Raw genomic sequence first — 19,230 nt, 5'->3', positions numbered from 1 at the left:
ATTGTTATGTCAGACCATTAAGACATATGCATTACATTGACTGGTTCACCAGTTGTATGTATCATATTTTATGTTCACCTGCGAATACAATTAGCTTTCCTGCTGTTAACAGGACGTAGTGTTTAACTAATCACCTAACGTTATCTGAACAATCGGACCAGTGCTGCTTCCTCAATAAAGTTTATCATTCTCACGTGTTTTAAGCCTTGTCAGTTTAAATATTAAAGTGTTTAAGCCATTCAAGCGTGAGACAGCATGGAATAGATTTCAGTGCGGTACTTACACGCTGTGATAGACCTTTTCTGAAAGAGATTTAAATGCGGTACTCAGGCGTTGTGTGCCGGCGGCGCCGCACACACACACAAAGCCACAGCTCGGCTCGGACAGCACGTGAGTAGGCTACCAAATTGAGCTTTCTGTCGTGCCTTCATCTGCAAATGCACACAAAGCACGTCGGAATGACAGTCTTGAGGAGTATCCACGTAAACGAGTATTGTTTCCGATCCGCACTTCCCGGTGCGGTTTCTTCAACCCCTAATACTGCTCGGTCCCATCGCCGTATCGGCTCAAATGCATAGGCAATTGCACTTATTATGGACTTAACAGTGCTTTCAATGTAATCTTCCTCCATTTCAAAACATTCGTGTGTTCAAATGTAAAGAAATGCTTCTATTACTTCACTGGCCATCAGAGCGAACCAACCCCGTGACGTCACACGCGGTGGTACTGCAAGATGGCGGCGCCCTTGCTCTAAAAGCTATAACAAAACAACCTTTTTTCTTTAAAATGGTTACATTAATCGTGTTTGTTATATATTTTTTAATCAAAGTGGAAATCACTTTACTAAATAATGTAAACTTGACTGACTGCTTCATTTCCACTTCCAAATTTTTAAGTATTAGTATTTTCTTGTAAAATGTACTCCAATAATCTTTATTTGCAACTTTAACATTTTTTACATTGCAGTTACATTTTTACATTGCAATCCATTGCAGAATAGTCTCTGCAAAATATTGCACAGACAGCACTGATGAAATTAAGGCAAATATGTGTTGCTACTAATTGCTTCCAACACAATTTGTAAACAGTTTTTCCATTTGGACTGATGAAAACTTGTGTACATTTTTAATTTAGTCAACAAACTTACTTAAGGAATCATTTTGTACTTTCTCACCAACTATAATGTCTCACAAAAAAAGAAAATATCACAATTCTTGTCACAATCACAGAATACTTTTTTTTCATAATTAAATATAGGCATTTTTCTTTATGCAATACTTTTATTCTCCCCAACATTATGCATTTTCTGTTGATTTAAAGGGATAGTTCACCCAAAAATTAATATTACCCCATGATTTACTCACCCTCAAGCCATTCTAGATGTATATGACTTCTGAAGCGAAGCGTTGGGGAGCTTACTCTATGCCTACGTCATCCGCTGGAACACCACTCTTTCGTGAATGTGCGTACAGCAGTTAGCGGAAGCTAGAGATTACGGTTTATAACATTTTAAATATGGATATTTTTCTTACACAAACATATCGATTTGCTTCAGAAGGCCTTTATTAACCCCTAGAGCCGTGTGGAGCACTTTTTATGACGGATGGATGCACTTTATTTTGCTTCAAAATCTTGACCACCATTCATTGCCATTATAAAGCTTGGAAGAGAAAGGACATTTTTTAATACAACTCTGATTGTATTCATCTGAAAGAAGAACGTTATATACACCTAGGATGGCTTAAAGGGTTAGTTCACCCCAAAATGAAAATTCTGTCATTAATTACTCACCCTCATTTCGATCCAAACCTGTAAGACCTTCGTTCATCTTTGGAACACATTAAGATATTTTTGATGAAATCTGAGAGCTCTCTGACCCTCCATAGACAGTAACGCAACCGTAATGTTCCCAGGTCCAGAAACGTAGTAAGGACATTGGTAAAACAGTCCATGTGACATCAGTGGCTCAACGTCAATTTTGCGAAGTTACGAGAATACTTTTTGTGCGCAAAGAAAAAAAAAAGATTTTATTCAACAATTCTTCTCCCCTGAGTTACGTCTTCCACCATTTTGGAGAGTATCACAACGCATATGCACACTTTCCCCTAAGTGTAAAAAACGCTGATGTGCGAGCTTTTCCCCCCTAACGTAAACAACGTTGATTACGTTCTTGGGTACTCTCCAAAATGGCATTGTTGAATAAATTGTTATTTTTGTTTTCTTTGCGCACAAAGTTTTCTCGTAGCTTCGAAAAATTTTAAGTTGAGCCACTGATGTCATATGAACTATTTTACCGATGTCCTTACTACATTTCTGGACTTGGGAACATTACGGTTGTGTTGCTGTCTATGGGAGGGTCTGAGAGTTCTCTGATTTAATCAAAAATATCTTAATTTGTGTTCCGATGATGAACGTAGGTCTCACGGGTTTGGAACGACATGAGGGTGAGTAATTAATGACAGAATTTTCTTTTTGGGGTGAACTAACCCTTTAAGGGTGAGTAAATCACGGGGTAATTTTCATTTTTGGGTGAACTATTCCTTTAACTAGCATGTCTAGCGGTCACATTTACCATTTTTTGGTGATTTATTTTCTTGGGTGAAATCCAGTCATTTCGACAAGAATGTGGAATTTTGTGTGAAGTGAAAGATTTCCTCACACAGATTTGGCAACGGGTTAAGTGGATTCCATGCCAACAGAAAGCTGCTTGGTTTGAAAGCTACTGCACTATTGACAATAGACAAGGGAATTTTTTGCCCCAAATTTTGTCCAAACTTCACTAATGTGGCCACACCTTAAGTTTGTTAGGACAAGTCTTCACCTGATGCCTCAAATCTTAGGTGGTTTTGCAACTAACATTTTGTGTGTCATTCAGGTATGTCATAGGAACTCTAGAGCTTCTTGTAGCTGAGAACTATATGATTGTATACCTTAACGGAGCCACTTCACGCCGAAAGATGCCCAGTGTGGGCTGGCTCAGAAAATGCTATCAGCAAATAGATCGAAGGTGAGAATCTCATTGCCAGTATTTACTAACACAGTTCATTTGTGGGGGAACTGTCCCTTTAAATTGCTCATTCTGTTTTTATCTTCAACGTAATTTTGTTACAAACCCAAATAACCCAGAAAGGCAATTTCAAGCCAACAGCTGTTAAACGATCTATAACTTAGGGAAAAAATGTAATAATAATGATAATAATATACAATTATTTTATAATAATTAAATGCAAAATGATAAATAATAAAAATGCTTAATATAAATCTTTTTTTTTTTAATATATTTTAAAAAATTAATACAATTTTCCAAATAAATAGTATTAATAGGAATATTTATTTTCAGTAAAAAAAAAGTCTAAATTTATGTTTGCACCACATTGTTCTGATACAGGTTAAGGAAGAATTTGAAGTCTTTGATAATAGTGCACCCGTCCTGGTTTATTCGCACCCTCCTGGCCCTCACAAAACCTTTTATAAGGTCAGTCCTTTTCTAGTTACCTTCAGATATATTTTAATATGAACTGATGTCCTGCAATGACCTTTTGAATGCATTATTCAATGGAACTTTTCCAATTACAGCTCAAAATTTAGCCAGAAAATCAAGTATGTGTTCAGCCTGACAGACCTGGCTGAGCTTGTCCCGATGGAGTACGTTTCCATACCCGACTGCATTAAACAGTAAGTATCCCTTTAATATGCCCTACTGCTTCCTATTTTTTTAAGCAGGAAATGATCAGTTTCTATACGTTCATTACTCTGAAACTGTTTCGACAAGCTATGCTAAATGATTACCTTCCGTACTGAAGTTTCCATACTGTTCTCGTCTCTCAGCAGTATTCCAGCTTTGTAATTATTTTACTGAAAGTCTGATCTGCTCCCAAGTACTAGCTGCTGTTGGCTGTGGTATCTTCAGAAACTCTCTATGCCCTAACCCTTCTTCCTGCCTTTCCTCTAAGGTTTGACGAAGAAAAAAATAGGAAAAAACATAAAAGGTATCTGTATTTTCATTCCGGAGATCCCTGTCGTATCTCTGTTGACCTTGCCTGAATTGCATGAAACTAACAATTAATCGTTTGGCTTTATTAAGTGTACACCTATACTTGGTCACTGGACCAGAAGTTGCTTTTTTAGCTTCTTCTTCGATTGTCATCAAGATTCTAAATGCCTTCTGTGTGCCATCTAACTATAATCATTTGTTGTAAATGCAGCTGTTTTGCACTTTAACTTTGTAAATTGAGCACAATTTGTCACTTATTTCAAAAGCAAACGTGTTGACTTGCTCTGAAATTCCTGCATTGACCTTTTATTATTAAATCTACTGAGGCAAGCAGTATTTCCTGTAGTTTTTGTCCTATCGCTATGTCTTGCTTTGTTCACCATAAAAAATACAAACCATCCAAAGCAGTTAAAATGCATACTTTAAGTTTATTAATTATTTTTAAATAAATAAAAATAAATACATTTCTTTAATTTTATTTTATAAAATAACTAAAAACACTGAAATAAAAATGTACAGTGGGGTTTAAAGGACTAGACAACATTTTATTTAAAGGTGCTGTATGTAGGATTGACACCGAGTGGTTGAACTTGGGATTGCAGTCCAAATTCAAAATATTGGAGAGCGCTTTTTCACCTGGCCCCTCCTCCTCAGACTTGACGCACACGCAGGTTGCCAGATTGACGACACCAACAGGAACGAGCGCACTTGACGATGAATGAAATTAAATACGCTGTGTTTTCCGCAAATGGCAACCCGGGGTTCCGAAATACAATTGGGTAAACTTGCAGTGGGCCGGTTTCACAAACCAAAACAGAGACCGACATTCCGGCCCAGAACGCACATTTTCAAAGGAGAATAACTGACTGTAGCATTGTTTTTCAGATAAACAAGTATGTTAACTTAGCATGTTTCTTAAATATCTGCAAACATATTATAGTATTTTTATGCTTTACTAGAGTCAAAAACGTACATACAGCACCTTTAATTTGAGGAAAAACGTGACTTGTCAAGGTATGATGTAAAATGAATAAGAAAAAAAAACAGATTCTGCACTATTTCTTTCTTTCCTATTTACTAAACACCTGATTTAAACTATGCAGATAACATAACGTGCAATTAGTTATCCTGAATGCATTTTATATATAAATATATAACAAGACGTAACGATTATTATTTTTTTTAATCTTACACTTTTTTTTTTTTTTAGCTCTAACTCAATAAATCTCTTGCTTTTACCTCACATTTTTGAGTCTGCAGTGAGTTTTACTCACGGATACTCCAGATCTGAATAGTCCAGTAACTTGTTAATTTCATTCAGGTTTTTGGCCATTTGCGCTAACTTGCTTGTGTTTTAAATGAACGTCTCACAAATTTAGATTCTGACGTTGTGTCCTCTCAGTTCTGCCGCTGTTAGTATGGTATGTATGACCACGCTAGTAAAACAGACTTTATGGTGAAGGATGTGAACAGTAAAGTCACGGGTGGTTTACATTTATTTATTTATTTATTTTTCAAATGCATGCCTGGCCAATGCACATTCTTACTGCTCACTGCATGTCCAGCTCTACATGTGACAAAATGCATTGTGTAAACCTCACAGTGGTGATTACACGGGACAAGATGGAGCGTTACAGTTTACACTGTTTTCCACACATAAAACACTTAGAATGCCCTAGAAACTGTATAGCAACTGTCTTGTGCACAAGATTCAGTTACATTTTCTTCAGGAAATATTTTTCATCCAGTTTGTACAATGAACAGTGCAGAATCAACTGACTTAAGTTCCACATTAATTGACTTAAACTTTTTGCTTATTACGATGTTTTTAACCTCAATCAAAAAGTTGTCTTGACTAAACCTTTGAGTGTAAAGTCATGAGATCTTGTTGTGACGTCTGTGTATTGATTTGTGTATAAACGGCTGTTGTTTTTGAATCAAATTGAAGTGTTGGTATGGATTTGATTCTGATCCCTTATAATTTGTTTTTCCAACTTAGGATTGACCAGGACGTGCATGGAAAGGTGGAGATGGCCACATCAGCAGTGCCAGAGTGAGTCAGAGGAGTTGAAGAGAGAAGCTGGAAGAATCAACGAATGAATTGGGTTTCTTTTAACTGGAGAACGCAAGATCTTGATGTCAGAAAAGTGCCTTTTAAAGGAGTAGTTCATCGCAAAATGAAAATTCAGTCATTGTTTACGCTCTCTCATGTCATTCCAAACCCATGTGACTTTTTTTTCTGTGGAGCACAAAAGAGGATATTTAGCAGAATGTCCAAGCTGCTCTTTTTGATATTCGTGGTCCCCATTCACTTTCATTGAATGGAAAAGAGGAGCTTTTGTGCTGCACACACGAGTCATACAGATTTGGAACGACGTGAGGGTGAGTAAATAATGACAGAATTTTTATTCGTGGGTGAGCTGTCCCTTTAAAGTTTTGACTGCCTGTTACGCTATGTGACTTTTTTTTCTCCCTGTTGCATTTGTGTGCCAAACACTTGTCAGATGGCATCTGATTTCTGCGTTAAACATTTTAATAACCTTTTATATGTATCATTTCAATAAGTAGATACTGTCAACATGTTCTAGTTCCAATTGTATCTTGCTCTTAGTTAAGGCACTCCGTTTTCGAACTAGTCGATGCATGTTCTGCGTTACATTTAAATATATATTTATATCAAACGGCAATCAAGGAGAAAGATTAATATATTTTTATGACTGAAACGTTATTTTTAGGGCCACAGTCTGCCGTTGTTTGTCATCTGCTCACTGAACATCTCATAGTTATACCACGTATTGTTTACTGCTGATTTGGTGTATGATTCGAGATCGTGGAGAAATGTGCAAAGGAGACCGAAAGGAATTAAGCAAAAATGTATCGCACCAGTAACATTTCTTCAATTCACTTTCATTAATGGTTTGGGAGGGTGGGGTTCTTGTATGTTATGTTCTTGCAAGTAAACTTCCACAAGAAAATAACATTGTCATCGTGAATGTTCTACAACACTCCCAACAGATCAGTGTTGTGTAATTTCCCTTACAGAGAACAGGACATGATCAAGTGTTTCCACTAGGCTCCTTTTGAGCACAACTGAAATGTATGTTTTAGGTTAGTTTGCTACTCATATTTTACATACTACTTTTACAAAAAAAATTCAATATAAAACAAAGGGAAGATTTATACATTTTTATATAGTTGTATTTATCCATTTGTGCTATCTTATAAGTATGCCAGTATAAAAACTAAATAATAAATTACAGAATTGCTATCCAAATGAATAAAACATTCACACTGACAATTTTTTATAAAAACACATAGACCGTTAAACAACATATTACTACTGGCATCATAAAATAATGCCAGAATTTTTAACTGTTAGTAATGATTGACCATAAATAGCTTTGTACCTTAAAAAGGCTTCCATACATTTGATTGCTGCATCATCTACTTCTGGGTCAAACTTGTTTGCCAAAAGATGGTGTTGCTGTACAATCCATTTTAAGTCCCCAGCTCCATAGACACACACTGCCCGTCTGTGCATCCCAGTGCATGGTGGCTAGGGAGCCCCATTCTTCAGTTCTTCAAAGTAGCTCCACTTCACCAAACGAGCAATTGCATTCACGTCCGATTGCTGGTACTTGATGTTTGGAGGATTAGATCCTGGAACTGAAGGCATCCGCTGTAATGTAGCCCACATGTGCTCATCTGGACTGTACGTGTCTTTCTCCCATTCCATGAAATCTTGAATCTCTTTGCTTTTGAAGATATGCTCCACAAACTCTCTTGAAACCACAAAGTAAGCATTTCCTGAGAACATTGGGGTCTTTATTGGTGGAGACGACTTTTTAGCATCTGTCCCAAGTCACAACGTTCGTAATGTCGTGATATTGCCAGCGGCCCTTTTTGGCCTCTACGGTTTCGGACTCCAAACTGTTCTTTCCATTCAGGAGTTTTAGAGACTGAACCATTTCTGCATTGGTTTTAATGGGGAAATCAGAGCCAAATGTGTTGAGCAGATACTTCCACTGGACAGGTGACTTGAGCAGATCCTGCATGAAGTTGATGTCCGCTTGAACTCGAGATCAGGAGGCGTAGATCACATGCTCCAGTTTGCTGGCCACAAACACATTGGTCAGGCAGGACGTAATGGCCCTTACTGCTTCTTTAAAGATCTCAGGAGACTTCTGGTCCACGTGAACACAGTACACATTGTGAGGAGTGTAAATGGCTCTCAGGAGCCTTTCAAACATCTCGATCTTCTCATGTATCACCATGGAGTAAGCAATGGGGAAATCTTTCTCCTCTTTACTGAGAGAAACCGTCAGAAATCCTCGGATGTAGGATGGACAATCTTTGGTTGCGTTGAGGTAGAATGACTCTGATAGTAGATATTTTCTTTTTTTTAGAGGCCAGGAGCTTCCTGAAAACACCCTTGTCCACTCCATCCACGTCTCCTTGGATAATAGCTGAACAAGCCTGTAATTCTCCAACATCCTGCTTTAGTGAGTGATTCAGTTCCAGTTTCCCCTTAGAAGGGCAGTTCTTCCTTGGATAGTTCAGTAGGACGATGGACAGTGTTGTACCCAATGAAAGAATAGGAATTGTTTTCAGAATCCTAGGTTTATTAAATCCCATTTTCAGTTTGAAACCTGACCTGCAAGAAACTACTGCCACTGTATCAGTAAAGTATATGAAGCAGCCTCTCAGGTTCATTTGAGAGATGTAACTACCAAAAGGCAGGTGTATACAGTAGTCAAGGTAGGGACCGCTCACCCATGGAGAAAACCCTGGTTACCAAGGATTCATTTCTATGGGGATAATGAAAGGTAATTTCCTGGGCTATAGAAGCAAAAACAAAATGAGGTCAATTTCTGTATAGACAGTTATGGCTACAAAAACTATTTAACATTTAGTATTTAAGGAAAAGAAAATTACGATGTATGTGCAAACAGCAGAGCATGTTTTCATATTATGTGGGGTAATTTGTCACAAAAAATCTGGAACGCCATTGGCCAGTTTCACTGGCGCGATTCAATAAGGCTTCAGTAGTATTTGGAGAAAAGGGTAATCCACAATTTTTACAGGCTGTTGACAGAACATTGCAACAACAACAAAAATGCAGCACTTAGGCTATGATTACAAAGTAAAATTAGTATTTAATAAAATACATGCATATGTGTTTCTGTGATAAGTCTTGGCAATAGCTCGCACTCTGCCACACTGTAATTACTTCAGCACTCAAATTTGCTACTCCATAGGTCTTTAACCCTGCTCCTGGGGACCCACTGTCCTGCAAGGTTTATTTCCAACCCGCTTCAGAACACCTGGCCTGTGACTTTTCAAGTGATCCTGAAGACCTTGATTAGCTGTTTAAGGCATTTGATTATGGTTGGAGCTGAACTCTGCAGGACTGTGGGTCCCCAGGAGCATGGTTGAAGACTTATGTGCCATTTAGTGCACTGAAATTCACTACATAAATGTATAGTATTTTCAGATTTTGGGCACGGTACCTGCAGCACTCTGAATGAAATGTAACACGCGGCTGCTATTGTATAATGCTGCATTCAAGTCCTCCTGGGAAGTTCGTACTTACGAGTTGACAAGTCGTAATTACAACGTCAGGTGCGTTCAAGTCTCCTGGTCGGAACAAGATGGCGATTTAACTTTCCTACAATTATTTTTTGAAAACTCTACATCTACAAAATTAATAAATTGCATCGTGTTTTTGCTTTTTCTGTTTTTATTCAATTTATGAAGGTGATGTAAACTGAATCATTATATATTCTATGGTAATTATACAATAATATAATATTTTGTAACTTATGTAGTTTTATTGTACATTACAAAAAAATATAATAATTGTATTAATTTCAACAAATTGACCACCAATACAGAACTGCATATCTATAGTCTTCACTGGCACGCCCCCAACTCGGAAACTCTGGGCTTAAAGAAAATTTTGAATTTCCCACTCGTAATAACCACTTTGTGGCGGCCTTCATGTGCTTTCAACAAGTAAATACGATCTGTCCGACATGACTTGAACGCACCATAAGGCTGTACTCGATTGGTCACGTGATCCGCGAGAACTAAAGGCGCCATTTTTTCAAAGGTACCGTTAAGTTACTCAACCTCAAGATATTTGAAGGCAACGGTAGACGGCACTACTTTCAGTGAATAACGACTTAACTTTTAGGCTGTTCCTCTCACAAAGTTATCATATGGCTTCAGAAGACTTCGAATACTGCCCAGAAGTTTGTCAGCTTGGCGTTTCAAATTAGGATCCATTTGTATTGTCTGAAAAAGCTCCATTTGAGTTTCACTGAAGAAAGAAAGAAAAAAGGATTAATGAAAGAAAGCGATACAGGTGAGTAAAATTAACATTCTGTCATTATTTTATTCCTACAGTCTTTTCTAAGACTCACCACTTAGCTTTGGCTCATGTGCGTCGCTAAGCCATTTTTAGGGGGGCTTTAGCGCGTTCCAGTGTTGCCAAGTACGTGGTTTTCCCGCGGAATTGGGCTACTTTAACACTGTTGCCACGGGTTGTTTTTCATGTCTGCGGGTGACATTTAGCTCCCTGAATGCGAATTGTACCAGGGGAACCCCGCCAAAAAAAACCCCGGAATAATAGATAATATAGATCAGTGGATTGGGCTAGTTTTGTTTCGAAAACCTGGCAACCCTGCCGAGTTCTACAATCCGCAGAGCCAGAAACAGAGGAAGGTGTGCGTTTATTGATAGATTGTAACAACATCTGCATCTGTGCAGTTCTTTGTCATAAAGTTTTCGCTGCGTTCACCCCTCGTCACACCACAGGCTTTTCCTCCAGCGAAAATGTAGCCCTTAACACATATGAATGCATACTTTATAAAACGATCATGTTGCTGTTTTCATTTGAAAATTTAACTTTAAATATAAAACATATTGCAGTGCATGTGGCATTACCATACAGAAATTATTAAAGACAGTGACAGACTGAGTCAATACACTCATTTTAACTGCATATCAGAGTAACTGACAGATAGACATTGTGTGTGTTTTGTGTGTTTTAAATTAAATAATAACCCAGATCATGAAATAGCCTTAGAGTGAGGGATTTTTTAATGTCACTGAATACAAGGTTTGTCTATATATTCTTAAGGGATTTGAATGAATAGTTTAATAGCTATATGGAATCAAATCAAAAATCAATTGAATTAATGTAGAACCAACTGGATTGTCTATGAAGCTAAAAAGCTCAAATAAACTAGACAACAAGATGATCAACATTTTTATATGTATATTTCATTGTAGATGGATATACAACTTTTTTTTTCATGTCACATGGGAGTAGGTCTGCAAATGAGCAGCAGTCAGGTGAGAACAGAACATGGACAGCCTCTCACACAGTACCACCGTGTTCCTAACATTGATTGCAGTCATTGCGCCCATAAGTATATTTAACTTTTTTTATTTTCAGAGGATAAACAGATATTTCTTATTCTATACCCCTCTGCATACATTCACTTTCATGTTCATTGTAATCGTTTCATATGAATTGAGAATTTCATATCAGTTTTGGTTGAACTTCTTTCTTAGAAATATGGCAGTCCTTCATAACAGCTTTCATAAATAGCTCATTATCAAACATTAGAGATTAGTAGTGTATACAGATGTGGTGAATGTAAAATTCAAGTGTTAAAAAATTGGTCTATGGAAAATATTATGATTGTTAAAGGATATTACCTTATTAGTCTATTTGTCATGTCGCTCCGGCCGGACAGGGCATCACAATATGGTAAGGGGCGTAACATTTCCATCAAACGCTTGAGGTATCAGAGCACACCTCGCTTTTCAGAACGTTTTCTGTGATGGCATTGGAGAGTGTAGAGTAATTGGCATTTCCATGTATGGTCTAAAACACAGCTACCCGTATATTTTGCAGCAGAACTGTAATTTTTTCGTAAGTTTTGTCATCTTTGCAGGAATGTAATATGAAGATAGTACAAAGTAACATATGTATCTTCAGCAACAGTGTGAAAGTGATTAGCACATATAACAGGCATATAAACACAGTTATCTATTGGTACAGTGTGTCACATTGTTTTTAAACACCTTTTTTATAAGCCACACTACAACAATTTTCAAACTTTCAAGCTGTTTATTACCGCAAAGGTTACTTGTTTTTTCAGACATGATATGCAGGTATAAAAGAGTCTGTTAGTGTGTGGACTGTCATTCTTGTGATTATAACCACACATTCTGCATATGCTCCATTTTAAGGAAAACCATAATGTTTCTTTATTTATAGACACATTTCTGTGGTACATTTTTACATAAATGTAAATTACTTGTTATATGTCAGAGCACAATATCACTGACAACTCATGACAAATAATATTTTCTGTAAATTCATTTGTTTTTAACATGATTTTTATTGTTGGTAGACTGACCGACTAATGATCTGTTAATGTTCATTTTTCTTAAAAGTTATTAGCAAATGTGTTGCTTTATATGAAATATTATGCATAACAAAAAGAGAGCTTCTCTGGAGTATACAAATAGTTTGTAAAATTCATTAATTTTATTTAACAATTTGCAACATCCTAAAAGAAAAAATATGACCTGCATAGAAAGTTTATTATATTTTATAAAACATAAATATATATAACACATAAATATTTCAATATAAATAAAATATATATCATATCAATATATTTCTTATCAATAACAAAGAATGATACATTATTTACAAAAATGTACAGATAGCATCATAAAACAATGTCCGATTTTTGAACTGTTAGTAATGATCGACCATAAATAACTTTGTACCTTAAAAAGGCTTCCATACATTTGATTACTGCATCATCTACTTCTGGGTCAAACTTGTTTGCCAAAAGATGGTGTTGCTGCACAATCCATTTTAAGTCCCCAGCTCCATAGACACACATTGCCCGTCTGTGCATCCCAGTGCATGGTGGGTAGGGAGCCCCACTCTTTAGATCTCCTTCATGGTAGCTCCACTTCACCAGACGGGCAATTGCATTCATGTCCGATTGCTGGTACTTGATGTTTGGAGGATTAGATCCTGGCTCCAACTCCATCTGGTCCCAGGAAAGCCACTGCCAAACGTAGGCACTGCTCCCGTTCCACTAACCCACCGGTTCCGAAGAAAAGGACAGAGAGATCCGGCAACATCGCACCGCTCGAGTCTACAGAGGATATTGTGCTGTCAGCCCTTCAGAGCATTCAAACCTCCCTTACCAGTTTAGACGCTAGGATCCAAGTTCTGGAAAATCAGCCCTCCTCTTCTTCGTCGATGCCTACTCCCACGGCCCCCACTGCTGCTGCTGTCTTCACATCCACCACGGGACCAGCTGATCTTCTACCGTGCAGGTCTCTTCTACCCCCTTTTTTCCACCAGCCGCTGCTATCTCTTCCCAGCTGCGCGCACAGATCCTCGCAGGTAATGATGTTAATTTGGTTAAAATCCTGCTGTGCTCAGAGGGCCAAGATAAACGCGTAGTAAACTGCGGAGACTTTTTTGTACTGTTGAAAGATAATGATCAACGGCTGTCAAATTGTTTAACTATGCCTGAGTTCAATGTGGCTTTTGGAGTCGTTAGAGACGTAATCTGCTAAGTGTATCCGTTACGTAGGGCTGAATTAGACTCCTATTTAGCCATTATTTCAGATCTCGCTATGACTTACCATAAATCTTTCTCAGCTAAGGCAGCTATGTACATCCAACGGTTCAACCAAAGACTGGACTGGTCCGTGGTAGACTTGGCTTTAATAAGTAGACATTTTACCGGTCACCGTGCTTTGTCTTGCTCCTTGTGTGGTTCTTTAGCGCATACTCCTTCTCTGTGCCCGAGAACTGCTAAACCTCCGGCAGGCCGCCTACCTAAAGATGAAGTTGCAGAAAAGGTTAGCCCAGCGATTCATACACTTATGTGTTATAACTTTAACGAAAATGTGTGCAGGTTTCCTAATTGTAAATTTATCCACGCTTGCAGTTATTGCGGAGACGGTCATCCCAAGTCAGTGTGTCCTCGGAGAATGCACGTTTCAAAAAAGAGAAAATAAAGCCTTCTACACCTGTCAATGTTCCTGAACTTGATAAAGCTTTTAAAAAGCACCCCAATCGCTGGTTTGTGCATTATTTAATAACTGGACTTATTCAAGGATTCTTGGCTGGATACACTCCTCCCAAAAACATCTTTCATTTGCAATAATCTTCAGTCAGCTCTTAAAGAGCCTGAAGTAATAGACAGTCTATTGGCAAAAGAGGTAGAAAAGGGATATTTGATTGGTCCCTTCGATAGTCCCCCTTTTCCAATATTTCGTATTAACCCTTTAGGCGTAGCTACAAGGAAATATTCTGGTAAGAAACGTTTAATAATAGATCTGTCAGCCCCCCGTGACAATGTTCTTGTACCTAGCATTAATAGTTTGATTCCTCTTCCTAATTTTTCTTTGTTTTATGCTTCAGTGGATAATGCCATTCAGTTTATTAAAATAGCTGGTAAGGGCGCTTGGCTGGGCAAAGTAATTATTTTAAAATTATTTTAAACTACTGCAAGCTGCCTTTCGTGCTTCATTTGTTAGACAACTTTCTGGTCGTGGACTATCCAAACTCTAAACCCGACCGATGTATTAATATTCTGAAAGAAACTTTTAATAAACTAGGCATACCTCTCTCAGAAGAAAAAACTGCGGGGCCATTAAATACAATCGAATTCCTTGGTATTACTCTAGACAGCAATCTCATGCAAGCTTCCTTACCTCTTGATAAACTTGATCGTATCAGGGAGGCTATGATAGATGTTTTAAAACGCGATTCCACCACTAAGAAAGAACTTCTCTCTCTATTAGGGCATTTAAATTTCGCAATGCGGATCATTCCGCAAGGTCGCTCTTTCATTTCTAGACTAATTGATATATCAAAAACAGTCGAGAAATTGCACGATTCTCTTAAATTAGATTCAGGCTGCAAATCCAAGCTGCATTTTTGGTCTCTTCTATGTGAAGGGTGGAACGGAATTTCTTTTTTTTTATAACGATTTAGTAGAGACTTCTGTCAACCTCAAATTCTTTACTGACACCGCTCCTTCTATCGGATTTGGAGGGGTTTTCAATAATCACTGGTTTGCTAGCGCTTGGCCAAAGGAATTGTCGACTCTTCCTACAAATACACTATCAACAGCGCTGTTAGAATTATATCCTGTCGTCGTAGCCTGCATTCTTTGAGGTAATCAGTGGTCCAGAAAACAAATTCTCGTTTACTGCGATAATGCAGCAACGGTCCACATTATTAATAAAGGGCACTCCTCAGTTCCATTCATTAATACATTTTTGAGGCGTCTTATGTGGATATGCATTACCGGCAATATTACGCTCCGCGCTGCCCACATACCTGGCCTCGATAACCCAATAGCTGACTGTCTGTCTCGTTTCAAATTTCAGGAGTTCAAAACCATGTGCCCAGATGCCACTCCTTCGAGTCTGCCTTGCCCAGCATTCGCCCTGACTGTTCTCGACTAAACACCACTCTGCAGTTTTATATTTCCGCAGCTTCTATGTTCATGAGATCAAGTCTAGCCAAATCTACATTAAAAGTGTATGACTCTGCTTGGATTCGATTTTCTACCTTTTGCTCCACCTTTTCAGTTTCTGTCTTACCTGTTAACATTGCTATTGTATGTTCATATATAACGCATTGTTATTTAGCACAAAAAATGCAGCCCTCCTCCATTAAAAGTCAGGTTTCAGGCATTCAGTTTCATCTAAGATGCTTGGATCCCTCCGTCTGCAGTCTGTTGGGGCATCCACCCATTCGTATGCTCCTCGATGGCATCAAAAAAGAAGCACCAAAAGGCAAAGATAAACGCCTTCCTCTTACTTTCTATCTCTTAAAAAAACTGGTTGTTAACCTGAGACAAGGGTGCTTCAGTCCTTACGTGGATTCTCTTCTAGAGGCCGTTTTTTTGTGTGCTTTTCATGGTTTTCTCAGGGTTGGTGAATTCACTACACGCAATAATAATTTTGATCCCTCTAACGATCTCACGGTGTCTGACATCACTTTCGACAATTTTTTTTTTCCATCTTCCTTAAACATTCCAAGTCTGACATAGAATCTAAAGGTATTTCAGTTGTCATTGCTTGTACTAACACAGTTTTTTGCCCTTTTCATGTCCCGGTATCTGAGCATTCGCCCTCATGCTCATCCTGATGAACCTTTATTCGTCACTGAGGAGAAAAAAAGCCATGTCCAGATCCTGGTTTGCCGCTCTTCTCCGTTTGGTCTGCCAATCATGTGGCCTCTCACCAGACTCACTCCTTTCGCATCGGAGCAGCTACATCAGCGGCCTCTGTCACAACGATTCCCACACTTAAAGCAATGGGAAGATGGTCTTCTTCCGCATACGAACGTTATGTTCATCCTGGACTTAAAGACATTTTAGATGCTCAAAAATCTATGGCATCTGTCTAATCTAGTAAGGCTTCTCCTCGCTATGAATTTGTTGTTGTTGTTGTGTTTTTCTCCTCTCTTCAAATTTGTCATTGTGTATTGGTGCGTCGTACCTTTGACTGAATGCTATTACGACAGTCATTCGAAGTATATGTCGAAGTATGTGTATGCATCCCCTGCCGGACTGCCACCCACAATTATGCAATTTACAGCATTAGTGCATATTAACATGCTCCTCCTGCCGCCGCTAGGGGTCGTATGCTTCCCCCTTTACAATCACATATTTGCTTTAAGCATTTTAAGCAACAGTCTTGTTGCATATCCTCGATTGCCTAACTTGGGGTGACGCTTCCCCCTTAATGCGATTTAATAGCATTTTAGACACTTAAATTTGGATAATATACAAACTGCCGTCGTATTAGACTGCTGCTGCTAGGGGTGTATGCTTCCCCCTGTACATTCAAATAGTTGCATAAGCAGCTTAAGCAACATGCTTGTTGCATGCCCCCTTACTGAGTTGGGGTGATGCTTCCCCCACAAATATAGTATTAAGCCAACATTTCCCATCACTGACCATTTAAATTGCATCAGTTGTGTTGGGGGGTTTGGCATATGGTTGTTTTGGGGGTTTGTCTTGCTGCTCTCCCCGCTTTGTCCAAGCATGGCTGCATGGACAGGCATGTGGAGTGTTGCCCAGAACATAACCATACCGCCAACACTAACTGTATGCAACATAATTGTAATAAATATACTTGACGAAAGTGGTCCTGATTGAAATTCAGCATAGCGTTAGTTCAGGCAGGCCACGTCAGTCAAGCTCGCATCAGCCGACAGTCAGCTGTTCCTGACGTGTACCAATCCAGTCTTGACACCTATCACTAGCGGTCTATTTAAATTCCCATTCTTCAGCGTCTCTTCCGTCGCATCACTGCTGCAATTAACTCCCTCTTCCAACCCCAACTCCACCTAACTGAACCTGTAATTCCATCTGACTTTTGTTTCTTCCTTTACAGTCACTTCATTGGAAGCATTCTCTATCACGTATTGTTTACAACTCATGTAATTGTGAATTGTAATTATGTATGCATTTAATGGTTCTGTTCTGTACCCCGGGGGGGTTGTCTTGCTGCTCTCCCCGCTCTGTCCAAGCATGGCTGCATGGACAGGCGTGTGGAGTGTTGCCCAGAACATAACCATACCGCCAACACTAACTGTATGCAATATAATTGTAATAAATATACTTGACGAAAGTGGTCCTGATTGAATTCTTGCTTACTTTAAAGGCATGGGGCTGTCAAAGGTCTTTAGTGTTGCATGCAGTGTGAGAATGATTTAATAGTTACCCATGCTTTATTTTCTCCAAAATTTCTCATTTATTTTTTCATTTTCTCACCATGTCTGCTGCTGTTTGTTGCATTACAGTCACTTCATTGGAAGCATTCTCTATCACATATTGTTTACAACTCATGTAATTGTGAATTGTAATTATGTATGCATTTAATGGTTCTGTTCTGTACCCCGGGGGGGTTGTCTTGCTGCTCTCCCCGCTCTGTCCAAGCATGGCTGCATGGACAGGCGTGTGGAGTGTTGCCCAGAACATAACCATACCGCCAACACTAACTGTATGCAATATAATTGTAATAAATATACTTGACGAAAGTGGTCCTGATTGAATTCTTGCTTACTTTAAAGGCATGGGGCTGTCAAAGGTCTTTAGTGTTGCATGCAGTGTGAGAATGATTTAATAGTTACCCATGCTTTATTTTCTCCAAAATTTCTCATTTATTTTTTCATTTTCTCACCATGTCTGCTGCTGTTTGTTGTAAATATAATATATTTGTGTTTTTGTGATTTTATTCAGTTTTTGTAAAAAAAATATTTCTATAAGGGGATTTTACTAAATATTACCATCGCTGATACACCGGAGATTTGGTCAGTTCGCACGCTCGCTGACTGAATTCTGCACTTTGGTGAATTCTATCATCAGAAACAACAAAGTGCAGATGTACATGCAATGTAAATAGAGATTCATTCATCATACTGCAGACAGCATCACTTATTATAACTGGAGCTTTTTTAGAGTGCTTACACTCATGCTATAGACTGAATTCAGTGATTGTATTCTTTGATAATGGAAATGTTCTTTGCTCGCTGTATAATTTTTATATTGTTTGAATAACCATGGACATGAAGTGTTATAATTAGAAACTTAAAATATATTTTTATTAAACGTGATCAAGTACAAATTCATTCTTATTAAAATATATGATATAAAATGGTACTTGCCTAAAACGTTATGATGTGTGTAGTTAATAGATTACATTAGTCTACAGCGGTTTGTGCGCGTTTGACTAGATACTGGAGCGCATTTAAGAACTGTTGTTATTGTCGGTGGCCGTCTTGACAAGCGAGACATCTTCGAAATACGGCTCATAAAAAGGACAAGGATGTGAACGCTTTTTACAAGTCAGAATCTAAAATTACGGTAATATGTTGTGAACATTTCTCCTGAAATTCTGTCAGTGAGGAGGAGCTGAAAAATATATCCACGCTATATTTCTGGTAATTTTAATATATAATTAATCACAAAACTGTCACAAAAATTAAGTATCCTGGGGATGATCGAGGGGGACAAGGACAATCTGGGGGGCATTGCCCCCCCCTTAGACCTGGTCCTGCGGCAGGGGGTGCTACAGCACCCCTAGTTCCCGCGGCTATGGATGTGGTCATATACATATAACTTATAACATGTAAAAAAAAACTTGTAAAGTTTTGGGCG

General features: G+C 38.4%; 1 protein-coding gene and 1 pseudogene across 5 annotated transcripts in view; one reads left to right on the top strand and one right to left on the bottom strand.

Annotated features, from left to right (window-relative positions):
- The window catches only part of LOC107659509 (BCL2/adenovirus E1B 19 kDa protein-interacting protein 2-like), a 13,019-nt gene extending 6,806 nt beyond the window's left edge, over positions 1–6,213 (top strand). The window contains exons 5-10 of one of the 5 annotated variants that reach the window (XM_016448478.1): positions 2,876–3,007; positions 3,389–3,475; positions 3,577–3,675; positions 3,954–3,989; positions 5,374–5,415; positions 5,994–6,213. In XM_016448478.1, the coding sequence (XP_016303964.1) occupies positions 2,876–3,007; positions 3,389–3,475; positions 3,577–3,675; positions 3,954–3,989; positions 5,374–5,380 (361 nt within the window). In that variant the 3' untranslated portion in view covers positions 5,381–5,415; positions 5,994–6,213. The other 4 variants (XM_016448480.1, XM_016448476.1, XM_016448477.1 and 1 more) reach the window with 4 other exon arrangements.
- Positions 6,214–7,340: 1,127 nt separating this feature from the next.
- LOC107659468 (beta-1,3-galactosyl-O-glycosyl-glycoprotein beta-1,6-N-acetylglucosaminyltransferase 3-like) lies at positions 7,341–8,629 on the bottom strand (annotated as a pseudogene).
- Positions 8,630–19,230: the final 10,601 nt, after the last annotated feature.

This window comes from Sinocyclocheilus anshuiensis, unplaced genomic scaffold (assembly GCF_001515605.1).
Source record: "Sinocyclocheilus anshuiensis isolate Anshui unplaced genomic scaffold, SAMN03320099.WGS_v1.1 scaffold387, whole genome shotgun sequence".
Lineage (NCBI taxonomy): Eukaryota > Metazoa > Chordata > Actinopteri > Cypriniformes > Cyprinidae > Sinocyclocheilus > Sinocyclocheilus anshuiensis.
This window is presented reverse-complemented; position numbering and strand designations above follow the sequence as displayed.